General features: G+C 35.2%; 1 protein-coding gene across 6 annotated transcripts; it reads left to right on the top strand.

Moving 5' to 3' along the window:
- The first annotated feature begins 128 nt into the window (after positions 1-128).
- Positions 129-13,810, top strand: orc4 (origin recognition complex, subunit 4). 6 transcript variants are annotated; one of them, XR_012407280.1, is made up of 14 exons: positions 129-176; positions 1,051-1,107; positions 1,187-1,263; positions 1,801-1,891; positions 3,842-3,917; positions 5,404-5,489; positions 5,852-5,900; positions 7,015-7,166; positions 7,292-7,465; positions 9,497-9,583; positions 11,710-11,859; positions 11,984-12,079; positions 12,656-12,723; positions 13,559-13,810. XR_012407280.1 is itself a non-coding variant. In XM_005168697.3 (14 exons), the coding sequence occupies exons 2-14, from the start codon at positions 1,057-1,059 to the stop codon at positions 13,739-13,741; spliced, it is 1,299 nt and encodes a 432-aa protein (XP_005168754.1). In that variant the 5' UTR covers positions 129-176; positions 1,051-1,056; the 3' UTR covers positions 13,742-13,810.
- Positions 13,811-19,076: the final 5,266 nt, after the last annotated feature.

The raw sequence follows: 19,076 nt of genomic DNA, 5'->3' as shown, positions 1-19,076 counted from the left end.
AAGTTTGAAGTACTTAAAAATCCACCTATCATAAAGCCTACCGTGATTATCAGTTGTATGGGCCACAGGGCGACCTCTATCGTCCGCAATTAATGTTTACAACGGAAATAGAGTAGCGCCGGAACTACGTAGAGCAAGATGGAAGCTAGTGGCGCGAAATCACGGAGCATATATGGGTGAGTTTATATATGTACAATTCAGTATTTAACTTGATTTATTCACGTCTATATACGTGTTTTACGTAATTACTTGCCAAAACTTAATCTTGAACGGTTTTAAACAGTGTTTCAAGTTGTCTTTAAGTAACGTTAATGGGTTTAGCAAATACAAAAAGACGGAGGGTGGAAATAACGTTAAACTGAGAGCTAAGTTAATCATGTCACACAACGAACAGTTTAATGCTGAAAACATCAATGTACGACATTAAGAGGCAGTAAAATAACATAATAAAGACAGACCGAGGTGAACTGTATGTTGTTTCTTATGCAGCCTTCATATCATTTATGAAATAACATGAAATAAGCTTGTTTTGGTTATTTTATGGAAAAATAATCTAGCGAAGAGTAATTAAAATATTAATAAAACACGAAATAGTGATTTGTTCATGTGGTCTATGCTTTTTTTCTTGTTATAATGCTTTATTATAGTTATATTCTTGTGTAGTCATGTGATAAGCTATATTATTTTATTTATAATGTTTCATTTACAGACTGTATTTATCTGTTACAGTACAATATTACTGTGTTTTTGACTGCTGTCACAGTTTTTCTTAAGAAATGTGTCAGTTGTAATATATTTCAGGTACATAAATTCAGACACACAAACTCATATATATATATATATATATATATATATATATATATATATATACACACACACACACACACACACACACACACACACACACACACACACACACACACACACACACACAGTCCAATGTCAGTTTGAGAATGTGTATAAATTGAGGTTGTCATCATCATTCATCATCAACATCATTATTATTCTTGTGTGTTATTAATGCAGATGTGTGTGTGTGTGTGTGTGTAGGTGAAGATGAGCAAGCGAAGGCCAGCCGCTCTCTCTGATGTCCAGTGTGTCTCTCTGGTCTGTCCTCCTTCCTCATGTTATTCCAGATGTTGTAATGTTGTGTATTGCTGATGTGTGTGTGTGTGTGTGTGTTCAGGTTCAGGAGCTCCTGCGGGAGAGATTGTGTCATCAGAAGTTGCCAGATCAGCCCATAGGCCTCGACTCACAGTACAAGTGTGTTCACTTCATTAACTATGTGTGTGTGTGTGTGTGTGTGTGTGTGTGTGTGTGTGTGTGGATCTGAACGCATAACCTGTATGTGTTTGTGTGAATGTGAATAGTTTCCCGTGTGTGTGTGGATTCCTACCCCCTGTGTGTGTGTCTTACATTGGGAATCTGTGTGTGTTTGTGTTCTTACCCTGTCTTGTGTTTGTGTGTTAACTTGAATTCTTGATTTGAGTGTGTGTATTCTAACGTATTCTTGTGTGTCGGTGGATTCCTAGTCCCTGTGTGTGTATGTGTTAACTTGAATGCTTGAAACTACGTGCATGTTTGTGTGTGTATTCTTACCCTGTCTTGTTTTTGTGTGTGATCTTGAATGCTTAATCTGAATGTGTGTATTCTAATGTATTCTTTTGTGTCGGTGGATTCTTAGTCCCTGTATGTGTGTGTGTGTGTGTGTATATTCTTTTCCTGTGTGTTTGTGTGTATTCCTGCCCTGTGTTTTTTTGTGTTTGTATATGTGTACTTAAGCAGTGTGTGTGTGTTCAGGCACCTGCTGGAGCTGCTGAGACGAACTGCTGTTCATGGAGAAAGTAACTCGGTTCTCATCGTCGGTCCTCGAGGATCTGGTAAAACTATGGTATGATTTACTGACGGCTGATAAAAGAAATCAAAAAATAAAAATTAAATGCAGATATCATCATTTACTCACCCTCATGTCTTATTAAATATCTTTATATGACACATAATAGAAGAAATGATTTAAGAAGGTTTATGCTGCAACATTCATTTGTTATACAAACCTTGAAAATGTTTACCCTAATAAAATAATGACATAATACAATTAAATAATTTATGTAGTCTTTTATTGCAGTACATAAAAATAACATGGCATTTTTGTACTTTTTTATTCATTCATCCATTTTCCTTCGGCTTAGTTCCATTATTTATCAGGGGTTGCCACAGTGGAATGAACTGCCAACTATTCCAGCATATGTTTTACACAGCTGATGCCCTTCCAGCCAAAATATATATTTATATTTACCATATACAGTCATTCTAATAATATATACAGTTGAAACCAGAAGTTTACTTACACTGTATAAAAAGGCATTAAAAAATTTACTTAAAGAGTCAGATGTTAATGTGATTAAACTTTTTCTTTTTTAGGTAAGTTAGGATGATCAAATATTCCTGTTCTGCTTAATAGCAGAATAATGAGAGCGATATTGTTTGAGAAATTGCTATAACTTTTCTTAAAAGTCAAGTTTACATACAGTAACATAATTCTGCCTCTGGAAAAGCTCAGATGATGGTGTCAAGGTTCTGGAAGTTTCTGATTGGCTAATTGACCATATTTGAGTTCATTGGAGACACAACTGTAGAATAGTATTGAAGGAAAAGCTCAAACACACTGATTCCTTGTGTACCAACATGGGAAAATCAACAAGCCAGAATCAACAACAAAGCCAGATTACAATTAGCTAAATGACACTGGGGAAAAAACTAAATTTATTGAGACATGTCCTGTGATCTGATGGAGCTAAAATTGAACCGTTTGGCCATAATGAGCAGTGTTACATCTGGAGGACAAAGAGGAAAGCTTACAAGCCTTGGATCACCATCCCTACTGTGAAGTATGGGGGCGGCAGCATCATGTGGGGCTGTTTTGCTGCAGGAGGGACTGGTACACTTCACAGCATAGTTGGCATCATGAAGACAGAACATTATGGAGAAATACTGAAGCAACATCTCAAGACATCAGCCAGGAGATTAAAACTTGGCCACAAATGGCTCTTCCAAACAGACCATGACCCTAAGCATACTGCCAAATTAGTTCAAATGTGCTTTAAGGACAACAGAGTGAATGTTTTGGAGTGGCCATCACAAAGCCCTGATGTCAATCCTATAGAAAATGTGTGGGAAGAGATGAAAAAGCTTGTGTGAGCAAGACAGCCTACAAATCTGACTCAGTTACACCAATTCTGTCAGGAGGAGTGGGGCAAATCCCCCCCCCCCCCCAAAAAAAAATTGTGAGAAGCTTGTGGAAGGAGACCCAAAACATTTAACCAAAGTTATACAGTTTAAAAGCAAAGCTAAGAAACACCAAGGCAGTGTGTGTAAACTTTTGACTGTCTAGAAATGAATAAAAAATTCTCAAAAAAAAAGTCCTCTCCTTATTCTGGCCTTTAGCAAATGTAAATGATTTAGTTAATCCTAACGGACCTAAAATAGTAAACATTTAGTGATTTACCATCAGACATAAAAAAAATGGTTATGTTCCTTTTTTAGAGTGTATGTAGACTTCTGGTTTCAACTGTATTTGACATTTATATAGTTTTTGTACTCTTCTGTAAAACATTGGCATTGTGTTGTCTGAGAAATGAATATAAATATAAAAAACAAGGCTCCTTTTTGTTATTTTATGCACAAAAATTATCTAAATGACAACAGTTTTACTTTAAGAAGAAATGTTATCAGCGGTTACAGAATAAAACAATCAGTGTGTTTTAAATCCAGATAAGCTGAGCATTTCTATGTGGCCTTTGTGTTGTGATGTTTGCTAATGTGTGTGTTGTTTGTTGTGCAGTTGTTGGGTTGTGTTCTCCGAGAGCTCATGAGTCTGAAGGAGGTGCAGAAGAATGTTCTGCTGGTGGAGCTGAACGGTGAGATCCTGCACATCATCTTAATGTGTTATACTCTGTTTTAAACATGAGCTGCGTTTGCATTCAAAGATATGCATTAGATTTATGTGCAAATATGCAATAACGCATAAAACATTACTGAATAAAGCAGCATTTACGTCTAATGAGAAACAAAAGAGCACAAAATCAGCACTTCTTGATAAACTTGCACTAATATAGCTGAGAGAAGTGTAGTTGGATCCGTTGGGATTTGCCACTGGTGTTTTTTCTCCTCTAATAAATGAGTTGTGCCCCAGAAGACGAAGATGAAGCACAATAAATGTTTTTTAAAGAATAAAATGCTTTTAATGCACACATAAGTGCAGTTAATACTTAAGAAATGGTTATGTTTAATCTTTTTTTCGCAAGCTAAAATTCATCACAGGCTTTTCTCAGCTCTTTTCTACACGTCGGATGCTCTGATTAGATCAGAAATTGGTGCATTCATGGATAAGAGACGGGGCGTGTGTGTAAGTTGTTTACTTTGAGTCTATTCAGACGTGTTCCCAAATTAGGTAGTGAAAAAATGTGTGTGTAAGTTCACACCCCCTTTTGAATAAGTAGAATTCAGTCATTAAAAGGTGAAAAGGTCATGTTGTTTTTATGTTGTTATATGATACGCTATGCTTCCATCATAAAGATATGAATTAATAATGCACACATGTGACTAATGTGCATATGGAATAACACAATAGTGAATAAATCAGTGTTTCAGTCTAATGAGAAATAAGAGAAGAAAATCCTCAGTTCCTGCTAAACTTGCACAGATATTGCTGAGAGAAGTGTAGTTTGATGTGCTGGGATTTGCTACTGTGGTGTTTCTTCTCTTATAAATGAGTTGCGCCTCAGAAAACGAAGACAAAACCAATATATAGTGAATGTGGTGGCCTTGGGAGGCGTAAGACATGAGCGCAGACAGATGCTCAAGACAGTCCTAGAGAGAATAATAATAGAAGCATCTGGCAAAAACTACATCACAGCACGCAGATTGATCGAGCACATGCACATGTGCACTATATTAGTAAAATATTGCTGGCATTTACTGGAAAACACCCGGTAGCCTGCTGTATGCTAGAGACGTTCAAATTCAACATTTGTGCTTGCAGATTTAATTAATCTTGCTGTTTTTGTTTTATTAATGTTCCTCATTCAGCTCCAATAGTTTTGTCTAATTTCACAATTAATTTTTTTCAATATTTCAATAACAAGCTGTAACAAAAATAATAAATAAAGTTAGATGTATTGTTCATTGCTTTTCTGATGCGCATAAATGAAGTTTATTCAGTACAATTTTTTCCATCATAGTTTTTTTATCTGCTAAAAAGTTTATCCTACTCAATTGTCGGCATAGGATTGTTATTCTGGTCTAATATCTTGGTGTTTCTATTATACATTTTTTATTGCAAAGTTCCAAAATGTGGTTTAAAATGGGTGCATGGAAACTCAGCATCTGGCTTTCTGAATGCAGGTCTTCTGCAGACGGATGATAAAATTGCTCTGAAAGAAATCACGCGGCAGCTGCATCTGGAGAACGTCGTAGGAGACAAAGTGTTTGTGAGTTTCAGATATTAGTATTCTGATATTGGGCAGTTCACCCAGAAATGAAAATGTACTTAATATTTACTGACCCTCAAGTAGTTCAAAACCTTTACGAGTTTCTTACTTCTGTTAAACACAAAGAAGATTGTTGGAAACCTGTAACCATTGACTGACACAGTAAGAAAAACAAATACAATTGAGGTCAATGGTTACCGGTTTCCAACATTTTCCAAAATATCTTCTTTTGTGTTCATCAGAAGAAAGGATCTCATGAAGGTTTGAAACATGTTAAAAAGTGTGCAAATGATGACAGAATTAAATTGTTAAGTGAACTAACCCTTTCATGTTTTTATACTGATGGTTTTTTTGTGTTTCAGGGCAGTTTTGCGGAAAATCTGGCTTTTCTTTTGGAGGCTCTCAAGAAAGGTGAAGCTTCAGTTGTTTTTATGTTATCTGTGTGTGTGTGTATGTATGTATATATATATATATATATATATATATATATATATATATATATACATATTTATATACATACGTGTGTGTGTGTATATATATATATATATATATATATATATATATATATATATACACACATATATATATATATATATATATATATATATATATATATATATATATATATGTATATACATGTGTATATACATGTGTATATATACATACATTTATTTATAATACTGTACTACAATTTGAATTTATTTCATTGATAATTAATAACTTATTATTTATTTATTTTTGTCCATTTAGTTGTAGTTTAGTTTAGGTTTTAATCATTTTATGTATATAATTTTAGTTTCCTATATATTTATTTACTTTTAAAGTTTTTTTTACATTATTGATATATTTTAAAGAATTTTACATTATTGATCATCATAGATATCAAACTGAAAAAGCATATCTATATAATGTAATATTAAAAAAAGCATAATCTTTAATAAATGATGAAGTTATTATCATGTAATATGTTTTTGATGTTTGTTTATGCTTATGTTTTGATTCTACCGTTAGTTTTTGTATTTCTTTATATTTATTTACTTCAAATAAGTTTTAATAATATAATTTATTTTATCTGAAAAATGTAATGTAAAATTAAAACATTTTATTTATTTAATATTAACATTTTTGTATCATCTCTTACTGAAAATATAATAATCTAGTCATGAAATAAGCCATAAGGTGCTGATGTGACAATAAATAAACCAAAAAACAAAAGTACTTTTAATTTGCGGTTCTAATCTTATTGCTTATTTAATGCTTCATGCAACACGTCTAGTTTTAGTCTAGTTTGTTGTGCACCATTTGATTTTGTCATATTAAAAAGGCTCCCACTTTATATCAAGTGGCCTTAACCACTACTTGCATTAGAAAATAAATACAGTGTACTTACTGTTCATAATGTTTTGCAGAACACTTGTGGTGCTCTTAGGGTGGGATACAGGTCAGGTTAGGGACAGGTTTGGTGGTATGGGTAGGTTTAAGGGTGATGCATTTATTTTTAAGCTTTATTGTGCTGTGTTGTCAGGTGATAAGAGCAGTAGTCGTCCTGTGCTCTTCTTGCTGGATGAGTTTGATCTGTTTGCTCATCATAAGAACCAGACGCTGCTCTACAATCTGCTGGACGTTTCTCAGTCTGCGCAGACGCCTGTGGCTGTGGTCGGACTCACCTGCAGACTGGTGCGGCTTCATACAAAACAGCCAGCAGACATCTTCGATGATGTAATGATGTCTGTTTATGTCATTAGTCTTCATGCAGTGTTTTTCATTGTGTGTGTGTGTGTGTGTGTGTGTGTGTGTTGTAGGATGTGCTGGAGCTGCTGGAGAAGCGGGTGAAGTCTCGATTCTCTCACAGACAGATTCATCTCTTCAGTTCTCTCTCCTTCAGTCAGTATGTGGATGTGGTTCGACTGCAGCTCAGTTTGCCTCAGGATTTCCCAGATCACAGGTTCTCCAGCCAGTGGAACCAGAGCGTCACGGTACACACAGATTCTTGTATACATGACGTACAGGGACTCTCCATAGGCATAATGCATTTTAATGATCTTATTCTTGACGTACTGGCGGGTCCAGCTTTTGTCTTGAGACTTCTGCTCTCATTCACTTCCATTTGATTTTTAGACGTTAAAAATGGCTCATTTGTGCTGCCGTTTATTATTATTACCGTTTATTATTACAAGTCATTTCTCCCATAGAAAACAGGTCGGGATTTCTAAACAAATTGCAAAAACAAGCAAAGCTCTACACATTGAAGAATAAGGTCAATACAGTGAAAAACACTTATATTCATTTATTTATTGCATCCTACCCCGACCCGATCCATAAACCCATCCCTCACAGAAAACCTGTGGCAACATTTACATTAAAAAACCTGCTTAAGGATGATTTTGTAAGCTGATTTTATATGGTTTTTGTAAAGTAATATTCTATAAAACACCACAACCAAGTCATACACATGTAATTTCATAACTTTGTGTCCCCGGAAACCACTTAAACCTGCAAACACAAACACTCACAGACATACTTGAATGCATGGCTTACAGTAGGGATGCCTAAACTCAGTCCTGGAGTGCCGGTGTCCTGCATATTTTAGTTTTAACCTCAATTAAACACGCCTGAACCAGCTAATCAGGCTAGTTCTAGGTATTAAAACTTACCAACAGGTAGTGGTGGGCAAAGCGAGGCTTCGTGAAACACTGAAACAGTCGAAGCAAATGTGTCGAAGCTTCGAAATGTTTCGAAACACTACTCTAGAGTGACACCTAGAGGTCATTTTTTTAATGTATTGCACTGAAACAGCTTCAGAAAAGAACAGTTGAGCAAATTGAGGCATTAAACCACACTTTGCATGCGTCAGCCTTCAAGTAATATGGTGGAGTGGTTAAGGTGCGTGACTACCATGCAGGGATAGTGTGTTGGACTCCAGGCTGATGTTGTTTTGACATGCTTTAATACCAGTTGGTTATGCTTTGCTCTTGTATAGTTTTGTTTCAACATTGGTCTGATATCCGAATATGTCTTGTTTTGGTCTTAAAACAGGGATCTAATGCTAGATCAGAAACTGTGGCCTGAAGTTATCAAGAACTATTTATATTATTCATTACATTTCCCATTTATTGTATTTTATTAATGCCTACCCAAACCCTAAACCCAACCATCCATCACAGCACTGTAAAATTATTAATTATAGTTTTACAGTGTTACAAAAATGATGCTATATTGAGGGCGTAACTGCAGCTGTATCCTATTTAGGCTACACAAAACAGAAACATGATTAAAATACATGAAACCATGATTTCAGAGTATTTGTACAAGTCGGGATTCGAACCCAAAACGTAATTCGAAGCACAGTATCAGCGTGCACACGTACAGTCCACTAGGCCATATGAGATGGGAATTGTTTGACCTTGGCAGCTAAATGAAGATTCGCCAGGTCTCGAAACGCTTTTAAGCAGATCCATGCTTTGAATCGCTTTAGTCACGTGACCAGGTGTTTCGAAACACTTTAGTCACGTGACTTGGGTGCTTCGGATCATGCTTCGGTGCAGTGTTTCAAAACACTTGCGCTTCGGGATCTCAACACTGTCGAAACGTCAGTTTCACGTCAGCTGTCCCTACCAACAGGCGTGTTAAAGTAAGTTGGAGCTAAACTATGCAGTACACTGGCCCTCCAGGACAGAGTCTGGACACCCCTGGTTTACAGGGACTGTCCATAGGCATAATGTACTTTATACAGTAAAAACCACTTATATTTATTGATTTTGTTCTGCCCCACTCCAATCTCTAAACCCAACTCTCACAGAAAACTCGTGGGAAAGGTTTTACATTAATAAAAATAGTACGGTATAATTTTGGTAAAGTAGTATTCCGTAAACCTCTACAACGAAGTCAAACACGTCATTGTACAACCTTGTGTCCCTGTAGACCACTTAAACATGCACACACAGGTCTGCTCTTCTGCTCACAGACACTCACTCATGTTTGCCGTCTCTTGTTCTCTGTGTTTCTAGAAACTGTGTGAAGATAAATCCGTTCTGGAGGTTTTAAAGAGAAGCTTCAACTCCAGTAAAGATTTCCGCTCTCTGTATTCGCTGCTGGTACGCTCAAATTCACTATTTGTTTTGATGATAAGTCTGTTGTCAAGAGTTCTTGCATGTTCTTTAATATCTTCTATAGCGCATCTTATTTAATTCTTTATAACAGGGCTTCCCAAACTTTTTTATTTCTGGGACCCACCTAGGCAAGTAATTCAATCTCAAGACCCACCATGATATTTTGTTATGGAAAAATTATTATCGAAAAAAAATTTCTCCATTCAAAGCAGTCAAAAATATATGGTGTGTGGCTTTTTGTGATTTGATATGCACAAAATGAGGCTGGAAGGGCTTTTTGTGGGATGCTGACTGTAACTCTGATCATTTTTTGTTGAAAAAGATCCTCTTATTTTTTTTTCAGAAGAGAATATGATCAACCTTTGATCAAGCCCCTGGATTATGATCAAGCCCCGTCACATCGCTGTAAACTCTACTGCTGGTGTAGTCATAAGAAACTAAATCGCTTTTTGATCGACTACTACAAACTGGGAAAACGTCAGATAAATATGCCAATGCAGTTAACGTTATCGCTGAATAGATCTAACATTTACACATTTGCTTGAGGAAGGAATGATGGGGGTAGTTACATTACTATTACTATTTTCCATAACATCTACGCCCTTCCATAACATTAGCATTAACAGATGGCACTATAGCTATTTATTGATTAGCAATCAACGTTGGGATGTAAAAAATATGGGATAACAAATAGCTTTAAATGATAGAATACATAGCAAACATTAGAACATATTGACAATAAAATAAAAGGTTTAGCATATTAAAATCAATGGCCTATCCAGAAATTAAATAAAGCTATAAAATTTATTGCACTTTTAATTGTATTTGCATATTGATTAAAGTTACTGTAGTTATTTAGTGAAGAGCAGCTAGTGAATCTCTCATTGTGTTTTGTTTGATAACAGAGATGTTCATGTGAGAATGCACAGATCTATAATGAAGCATTCGACTACTTTAATAACTGTTTGTGCTCATTTAAGAGAAAATTAGTAGTGTTTAAAATAAAACACGCAGGACGAAGCAAAAAAAAGAAAAAGCACTTTTCTGACGGTCCCTTACTGAGAGCTCCGCTCAGTGCGAGTTCTACCGGCTAAACGCAGATAGCGAAAGCTCAAACGGAGCAGTGCTCGTTATGTCGAGCGAAAAAAAAGAAAAAGACAGCTGTGAAACACAACCAGCTTTGTCGTTTTGTAGGAAACACACTTTAGATATTTTTAGGGTAAGAGGTTTTTGAGTTATTGCCGTCAACCGTACTGGTTTTGATTCACCCCATTGTAAATATAGCTGCAACTATGTGACGTTGCGCGACCCACCTTTGTTCACTGTGCGACCCACAGTTTGAAAACCCCTGCATTATAACATGAGGATTTCACTGAATATATTCGCCATTAGTTTTAATACTGGTTTTGTATAAAGTGACAGTTTTGGACATGCAATATTATAAAAAAATATCAAGTAAAGCATATTGTGTCATCATGATAAGCGCATAAGTTCTCTTTGAACTGTTGATGATTTCAGCTCATCTATTTAATCTTAAGGCGGATTTTTACTTCTGCATCAAACACACTGACGCACACCTCTCAAAATGTAACTATGTTGCAACGACATGCAGCACAAGCTCTGTGATTGGTCGGCTTGGTAGCTGTGACGTGTGTGGGCGGGGCCGAGTGCAAACCCGATGGAGTGAGTGTTTACAAGTGTCGAGTCCCCTGAAGGAGCTCCAGATGGTGACTTTTGTTTTGTGTTTAGCTACTTGCACATTAAGAAAAAAAGAAAACACCAGCGAAGAAACTCGACACAGAGGAACATAAACACCTCACTGCCAACTAGTGTTTCAGATAAGTTATTGCAGAGCAAGACAAACAGTGCAGAAGTATAAATGCACGGCTATGCGCAAGGCAGGCACTGTGTCAAGCTGATCACTCCACGCAGAAGTATAAACCATTGTGTTTTGCATTTTATGAAGGGATGTTTTGGCCGCCTAAATAATGTATTATTTAAAATAAAAAGAAAATCGCGAATAATGAAAATAAAACGTTAACCATTAGCATTTTTATTCTTAAAAGTAGCCATGCAGAAAATGCCAGATCTGTTTTTCTCTATTCCTGCAGTGTTTTCAGCTCCTTCTTTAACTCGTGTTTGTGTGCTGTAGTTTATGGCTGTGAGTCGTGTGTCCGTCTCTCACTCTACTCTGTGTGAAGCTGATTTTCTTGAGTCCGGCCGCCTGATTTCTGCCGATTCCAAAGCAAACGTCCTCCATGGTGAGAAGAACCTGCGTTTTCTCTACAGCTTCATGATCAGGATTTTCACTTGTTGTTTTCATGACGTTTACCACAGGATCTGCAGTGATGCGTGCATTTGATTTGATTTGATTTGATTTTGCAGGTCTGTCTATTCTGGAGCTGTGTTTGATTATTGCCATGAAGCATCTGAATGACACCTATGATGGAGAACCCTTCAACTTCCAGATGGTCCACAACGGTAGCAAATCCCCAAACTAAAAGCTGCCTCTCCGACATTATTTTAGTGTATTTTAGTTTTTGGCAAATTTTTACTTCTGAAAAAAAGAAAATAATTTAATTTAGTCTTTAAAACCTCTCCTGAGCAGTTTATTCTGACATGAAATGCGCAGGACGCTGCCAGAATAGGATGCATTTTTATTATTATTATTATTATTATTATTATTTAATCTGTTTGGCTCAAGCTGTTCATTTGTCCATAAGCCAGAAATACTGTATATTTTTAAATCTGTAAATATCAAAATATTTAAAGTATTTTAATGTTTTTTTAAGCATTTTAATATTTTAGGTAAGCAGTTTTCGAGGCTGAAAAAAAACAATCTCCTTTTTATTGATTATATGAAGACATTTTTATTAATGTCCTAATTTATATTTCAAGAATAATCTGTTGCCATAAGAATGCATTAATAATTAATTTTTTTTTTTACTTTAAATGCACTTAAAAACACGTACTATCCTTTTTTTGATGCTCAATATGCATAAGGCATTTTCTCTGTGTTTACAGTATATTCATCTATAATATATTTATTTTCCTCAGAGTTTAAGAAGTTCATTCAGAGGAAATCTCACTCCATCCATAAGTTTGAGAAGCCCGTGGTGATGAAGGTCAGTTTAATGCATGAATAGTAGAACTACTGTGCTGCCCTCTAATGGTGAAACAGAGATATTACAGCGGTTTGTTTGGTTAAAGGGACAGTTCCCCCAAGACTGATTATTTTATCACTTATTCATTCTTGATTCATCCTTTCACTAATCTGTTTGAGTTTCGTTCTTCTGTTGAACACAAGATATAATATTTAGAAAAAATATCAGCTGTTTAAGCAACAATTAGTAACAATCAAATGTTCCTCATCACATTTAAAGGGACAGTTCACCCAAAAATAAAAGTTCATTCTTTATTTACTCGCCCTCAAGTGTTTCCAAACCCTAATGAGTTTTGTTTTACTGTTAAACACAAAAGAAGATAGTTTGAAAAATGTTAGAAAACCCTAAGTATTATGACTTCCATAGTAGGAGAAACAAACACTTGGATGTCAGTGGTTACAGGTTTGCAGCATTTCTCAAAATATCTTCTTGCACAAGCAGGTGTGTGATTAATGAGAGTGAATGATGACAGAATGTTTAGTTTTGAGTGAATGTCCCTTTAAGCATTTTGCAATTCAGTGTGTTCAGTGAATTACACATATGTTGTCTATTATTCAAGTTTAAGCAAAATTAATAGGTAATGCTTAAAATGTACCTTCTGGAATGTTTTTATATAAATATATATGGCGTTTGCACAAATGTGTTTATATACAGTGTGCATATATACAGTCTAAATTATTAGCCATTCTGTGTTATTATTTTTTTTCTCTTTTCAGATATTTTGCAAATGATGTTTTCATATATAGTGTGTGCTCTATATAATGTAGTCAGTAATATATATGGTGTGTGTGTTCAGGCGTTCGAGCACCTGCTGCAGCTGGAGTTGGTTCGTCCGGTGGACTCTGGAGTCTGTAAAGTCCAGCGCGAGTATCAGCTGATGCGGCTGATGCTGGAGCACGGGCAGGTGATGGAGGCGCTGCAGAGGTACCCACAATGCCCCACTGACGTCAAACAGTGGGCGCTCTCCGCCTTCGCATGACACTCACACTTTGGACATTTCCTTGTCTGTGTATAGGTTTGTTTGCAATAAAATAATTTGGTAATAATGCTCATTTGTTTTTTGTTTTCTCAAAAATCTCCTTAAGATATGCAATAGATTTGCAAGATTATTATTTTTAATTAACTAAAATTAATTGTAATTCATAGTGGAAAAATAGAATGGGTTATATGCAGAGTGTTTGTGTTTCTTCAACAAACTAGAGACCCACTTTACATTGGATATCAATCAGACGGAGAGTGTTTCTCTAAAAAAAAAAACAGACCTTAAACGTGTGTTCAACGGCATACTGTTCACCGGAAACGCTTTAACTGGATTACTGCATATTAAAAGTCCCTCCGCTTATAATCCATTGCAAAAAATACAAGGTCATTAAATAACGTGCATAATAAGAATATTAGATTTTTTTCCCCAAAATATTATGATTTGTATTTAATATTTTTCAAATATTCATGTTATGCGTGTTTTAACCTCTTAAAGTCAAGTGCGATTTTAGGGTTTCCGCCTGGATTTTGCCTACTCAAATTCAAAAGCTTCCCAAATCCACATGCAAAGTAAATGCAAAGGTTTGGTATCATTTTAAAGAAAACCATTAGAATTTAATAAAACACTATTGAAAGAAATTAAAATAATTGTTCATGTTGTCTGTTTTATTATAAACCGCTCCAAAAAAAAGGCTTTTTTTATGTGAACACAAATGTGAAAGTGTAGCTTTGAGGTTGTGTGTGGTCTCGGTGGTTCCTGCACATGTCAGTAATATGCCAGTACGCCCCTTTAAAATTGAAAGAATGCAGAGTAAATGGCATCTTGAACCCAGTAGCGGGTACACAGACTTTAAATGACCTTTAATTTTTTTTGCAATTCAGTTCTTTTCACTATGAAATGCACAATTCATTTGACTTTTTCTCAGAGTTACAAGTATTTGTAATAGGCTGTTGTGAAAAGAAAAACTATTGACATTTTTCATGGAGTGTAAATAATAATAATACTATAATCTTACAAATGTTTTCCTTTACAATACTCCACTGATGTCAAACTCGGCCTAAACACTGACGCCTGCAGGCAAGAACTACATTTAATTGTGTGTGTGTGTGTGTGTGTGTGTGTGTGTGTGTGTATACAGTTTTAGTTTCCTTTTGTTTGCAATTTTAAAAATACATATTTGGTAATATTGCATCTTAAGGATGCAATAGATAAAAAAGTGATTTTATTTTTATTTGGATTTAATTAAATTATTAAGAATTTAAATATTAAATTATTATTTATTAAATCAATTATTTAATGTCAGTTGGTATAGATAAAAAAAAAGCTTAAAGCTTTTATTAGTCATTTTATCAGGGGATTTTTTTCCCCATCTGGTTAGCTTTTAATTAATTAAAAGTAAAATTAAAATCATGTAAAGTAAAGCTGCGGTCACACTGGGATTCTCTCCCCATAGACTTCCATTCATTCGCACGCGAATGCGTCAGACCAGAAACACAGGGTTATGCGTCTAGTTTCGCAGGTTGCTGCGGTGCAAAGCTCAAGCTTGGTGATTTCTGACCTGCGAAATCGCATCACTTGACTGCGTGAGACCAACCGAGAATCAAAACATGACCTCTCTGGACAGAAATTTAAAACATGGAGCAATCGCTCGCTTTTAATGCCTAATAATCCTGTTTATTCCCACACCTTTTTGCAGCTCCACACGACAGGATTTCGCATACACAAACTCTAGTGTGAACGCAGCTCAATAAACCAAGGATAACGTCAATCACAGAGCTTATAATTTATGGCTTACATTTTAATGCTAAACCATTTTATAGTGGCATAACTATGTTAATCATCTGACAAAGCATTTAATTTACATGTTTGCATTATTTAATGTAGTTTCGTATTTTCGTTTATTGATGGAACTGTAACGGTCAGACTTTATAATAAGGTTTCGTTAATGTTAGTTACTAACATGAGCTAATTATGAACAGTACATGCGCAGCATTTATTAATCATAGTTCAACATTTACTAATGCATTACTAAAATCCAAACTCGTGCTTGTTTACATTAGTGAATGCACTGAGAGTTAACATAACCAACTGTGTTTTCATTAAATAACTTGAACAAATGCTGTAATAAATGTATTGTTTAAAGATGCATGAACTAATGTAACCTTATTGTACAGTGTTACCAATGCATTCATCACAAACAGTTCAGATTTATCAGGATGACGTCTTATTTAATGCGAGTTGTTTGTCCACTTGAGTGCACTTTTATAGTCCTGTATTTTTTTTTTTATGATCTTGTGTTGCAGTTTTAATTTTTTTTCTGTGAAAGTAACATTAATGCATCCCCAGAATGTTTAAAGATAAGGCTAAATAGGCTCGGTGTTCATCTAAAAGTGGTGTTGATAACTCATTCACTAACAAAGAGTGTAAAAAAGCGTCTTTATATTTAGAAAAAAAAACACACACAATCACATGCATAATCAATCAGCGATTCTGGGTCTGCAATAGACAAGGTGTACAAAATACCCAGCAATACAATCGTCTGGAATAATTTCTTTATAAAGTACTGTTGTTTTTGATTAGTGACACTGAAAAGAAGAGAGCAACGTCATGCTAGTCTAATCATTTAAAACCCACAATCATATTTACATTATTGATGTCCTGTACATGTGTGTGTGTGTGTGTGTGTGTTTTTACAGATGGATGTGAAATGTCTAACACATTCAGGGCGATAATAATAATCATAATAATAACCGGCGTTTGTTTTCACAGTACTGAGAGTTTGTCACATTATTCATGAAATAAATAAAGCGCTTCATATGCTACAGTTGCAAATGCTGTATGCTGTGGTTTGCATAATCGCGGTAGTGAGCAAAGAATCCTGCGTCCCTGAATACTGCTGTAGTGTTTCACAAAGACATGAAGAGCAAGATGGAGAAGGGAGAGCGAGTATTATGCAGATCTACACACCTCCAACTGAAGATTAATCAACATATCACTCAGATTTAAAGGGGTCATGAAGCGCACCAGCTTGGTTTTATGTTTGGTATTTCTCTGATCTTCATTAATGCTATCAAGAACTTTACATTAACAAAAAACCTGTTTATTTAGATGCAATTGTCCATTTCCTGTGTTGTTTTTAAGCACTGTCATCTGAACGCTCTGTTTGAGTGGGTGTGGCCAATTGTCATAAAAGTAAACGCCTACTGCTCTGATTGGCACTTACCACTTAAAGGGGTCATATACTACCTGAGTTTGTTTTTTAAATTTGGTATTTCTCTGATCATTTATGTCAAATAAATTTACATTAAAACTGTTTATTTACAATTATTATCTATTTTCTGTGCTGTTTTTGAGGCTCATTGTCAGACCGCTCTGTTTGAGTGGGCGTGGCTGATTGTAGACACCAAGGTAAACGCCCACTATTCTGATTGCCAGCCACTACTTAAAGGAGTCATACACTATCTCAGCTTTTTTTTGTAAAGTTTATATTTCTCTGATCTTCATTAATGTTATCAGTAACTTTATATTTTAAAAACGGTTTATTTTAAAGTATTTGTCTTTTCGCTAGGCTGCTTTTAAGCCTCATAATCATAACGCTGAGTGGGTGTGGCCAATTGTAGACTAAAGTAAATGCCCAATTTACCACTTAAAGGGGTCATGATCAAACTTTTTTATTTTATTTGTATTTCTCTTGATCTTCATTTATGTTATCAAGAACATTACATATAAAACAAAACAACTGTTTATTTAGTAGTATTTATCGATTTTCTGTGCGGTTTTTGAGGCTCATTATCTTACTTCTCTGTTTGAGTGGGTTTGGCTGATTGTAGACACTAAGGTAAACACCCATTGTTCTGATTGGCACTTTACACTTAAAGGTGTCGTATAGTACCTCAGCTTTTAATTCAACATTTCTCTGAGCTCCATTTGTCATCAAGAATTTTACATTAAAAACATTTTACTTGGATTTATTTGTCTATTTTCTGTGCTGTTTTTGAGCCTCATCAGAACGCTCTGTTTGAGTGGGCGTGGCCAATTCTAAAATTAAACGTAAACGCCCACTGGTCTGATTAGCAGTTCCCGCATAAAAGGCGTCATGAACTAATTATTGTTTTCTTCTTATCTACATTAATGACATTTATATATAAAAACTTTTTATTCAGAAGTACTTGTCTGTTTTTGAGCCTCATTTTCAAAATGCTCTTTTTTAGTGGGCGTGGCTGATTGTAGATTAAAGTAAACGCCCACTGCTCTTAAAGGGGTCATAATTTACTGTTTTTTTTTATATTTCTCTGATCTCCATTAATGTTATTAAGAACTTTACTCGTAAAAAAACTTTATTGTCAAGTATTTGTCTATTTTCTGTGCTGTTTTTGACTGTTTTTATCAGAACGCTGTTCTAGTGGGCGTGGCCGATACTAGACTTAAAAGTAAACACCCACTGCTCTGATCGGTACTTACCACTTAAAGGGGTCATGAACTACCTCAGCCTTTTTTTTTGGTATTTCTCTGATCTTCATTAATTTTATCAGAAACTTTAAATGGTTTATTTAGAAGTATTTGTCTTTTCGCTAGGCTGTTTTTAAGCCTCATAATCATAACGCTCTGAGTGGATATGGCCACTTGTAGACTAAAGTAAATGCCAAATTTACCACTTAAAGGGGTCATGATCAAACTTTTTTTTTTTTTTTTTAAATGTGTATTTCTCTTGATCTTTATTCATGTTATCAAGAACTTTACAAATAAAAAAAACTGTTTATTTACAATTATTTGTCTATTTTCTGTGCTGTTTTTGAGGCTCATTATCAGAACGCTCTGTTTGAGTGGGCGTGGCTGATTGTAGACGTAAAAGTAAACGCCCACTGGTCCGATTGGCTGACAGTTTTGCATATTAACGGCTAAAATAGCATCGCAATATAAGTGGGTGTCAATCATTTGTGGGGGCGGGGCTCATCCACCCTATTACATCATAGAGTAGAACATTTCTTTAAAGTCTAAATGAACTGGAAGCTGTGATATTTTGCTGCTCATTTTTGTATTGTGACACAGTTCCTAGAGAAATGGAATTTTAAATGAGCAAACAGTGGGCGTGGCTTGTTTTTTCTACCATGGGCTGTATGGATGTAGTAAAGTAGGCATTTCATTTAGAAAGATCGGGGAAAGAAAGATGAACTGTTAACCACAAAACTGGCAATCTGAGCTAACAAAATCATATGGTAAGTTTGGATTTCTTGGGAGACTTTAATATAAGCTGGTTTTAGAGGAACCTCTATATATATATATATATATATATATATACATAAAATTAAATATTAATTCATATATTTAAATA

Source organism: Danio rerio, chromosome 6 (assembly GCF_049306965.1).
Source record: "Danio rerio strain Tuebingen ecotype United States chromosome 6, GRCz12tu, whole genome shotgun sequence".
NCBI classification, from domain to species: Eukaryota; Metazoa; Chordata; class Actinopteri; order Cypriniformes; family Danionidae; genus Danio; species Danio rerio.
This window is presented reverse-complemented; position numbering and strand designations above follow the sequence as displayed.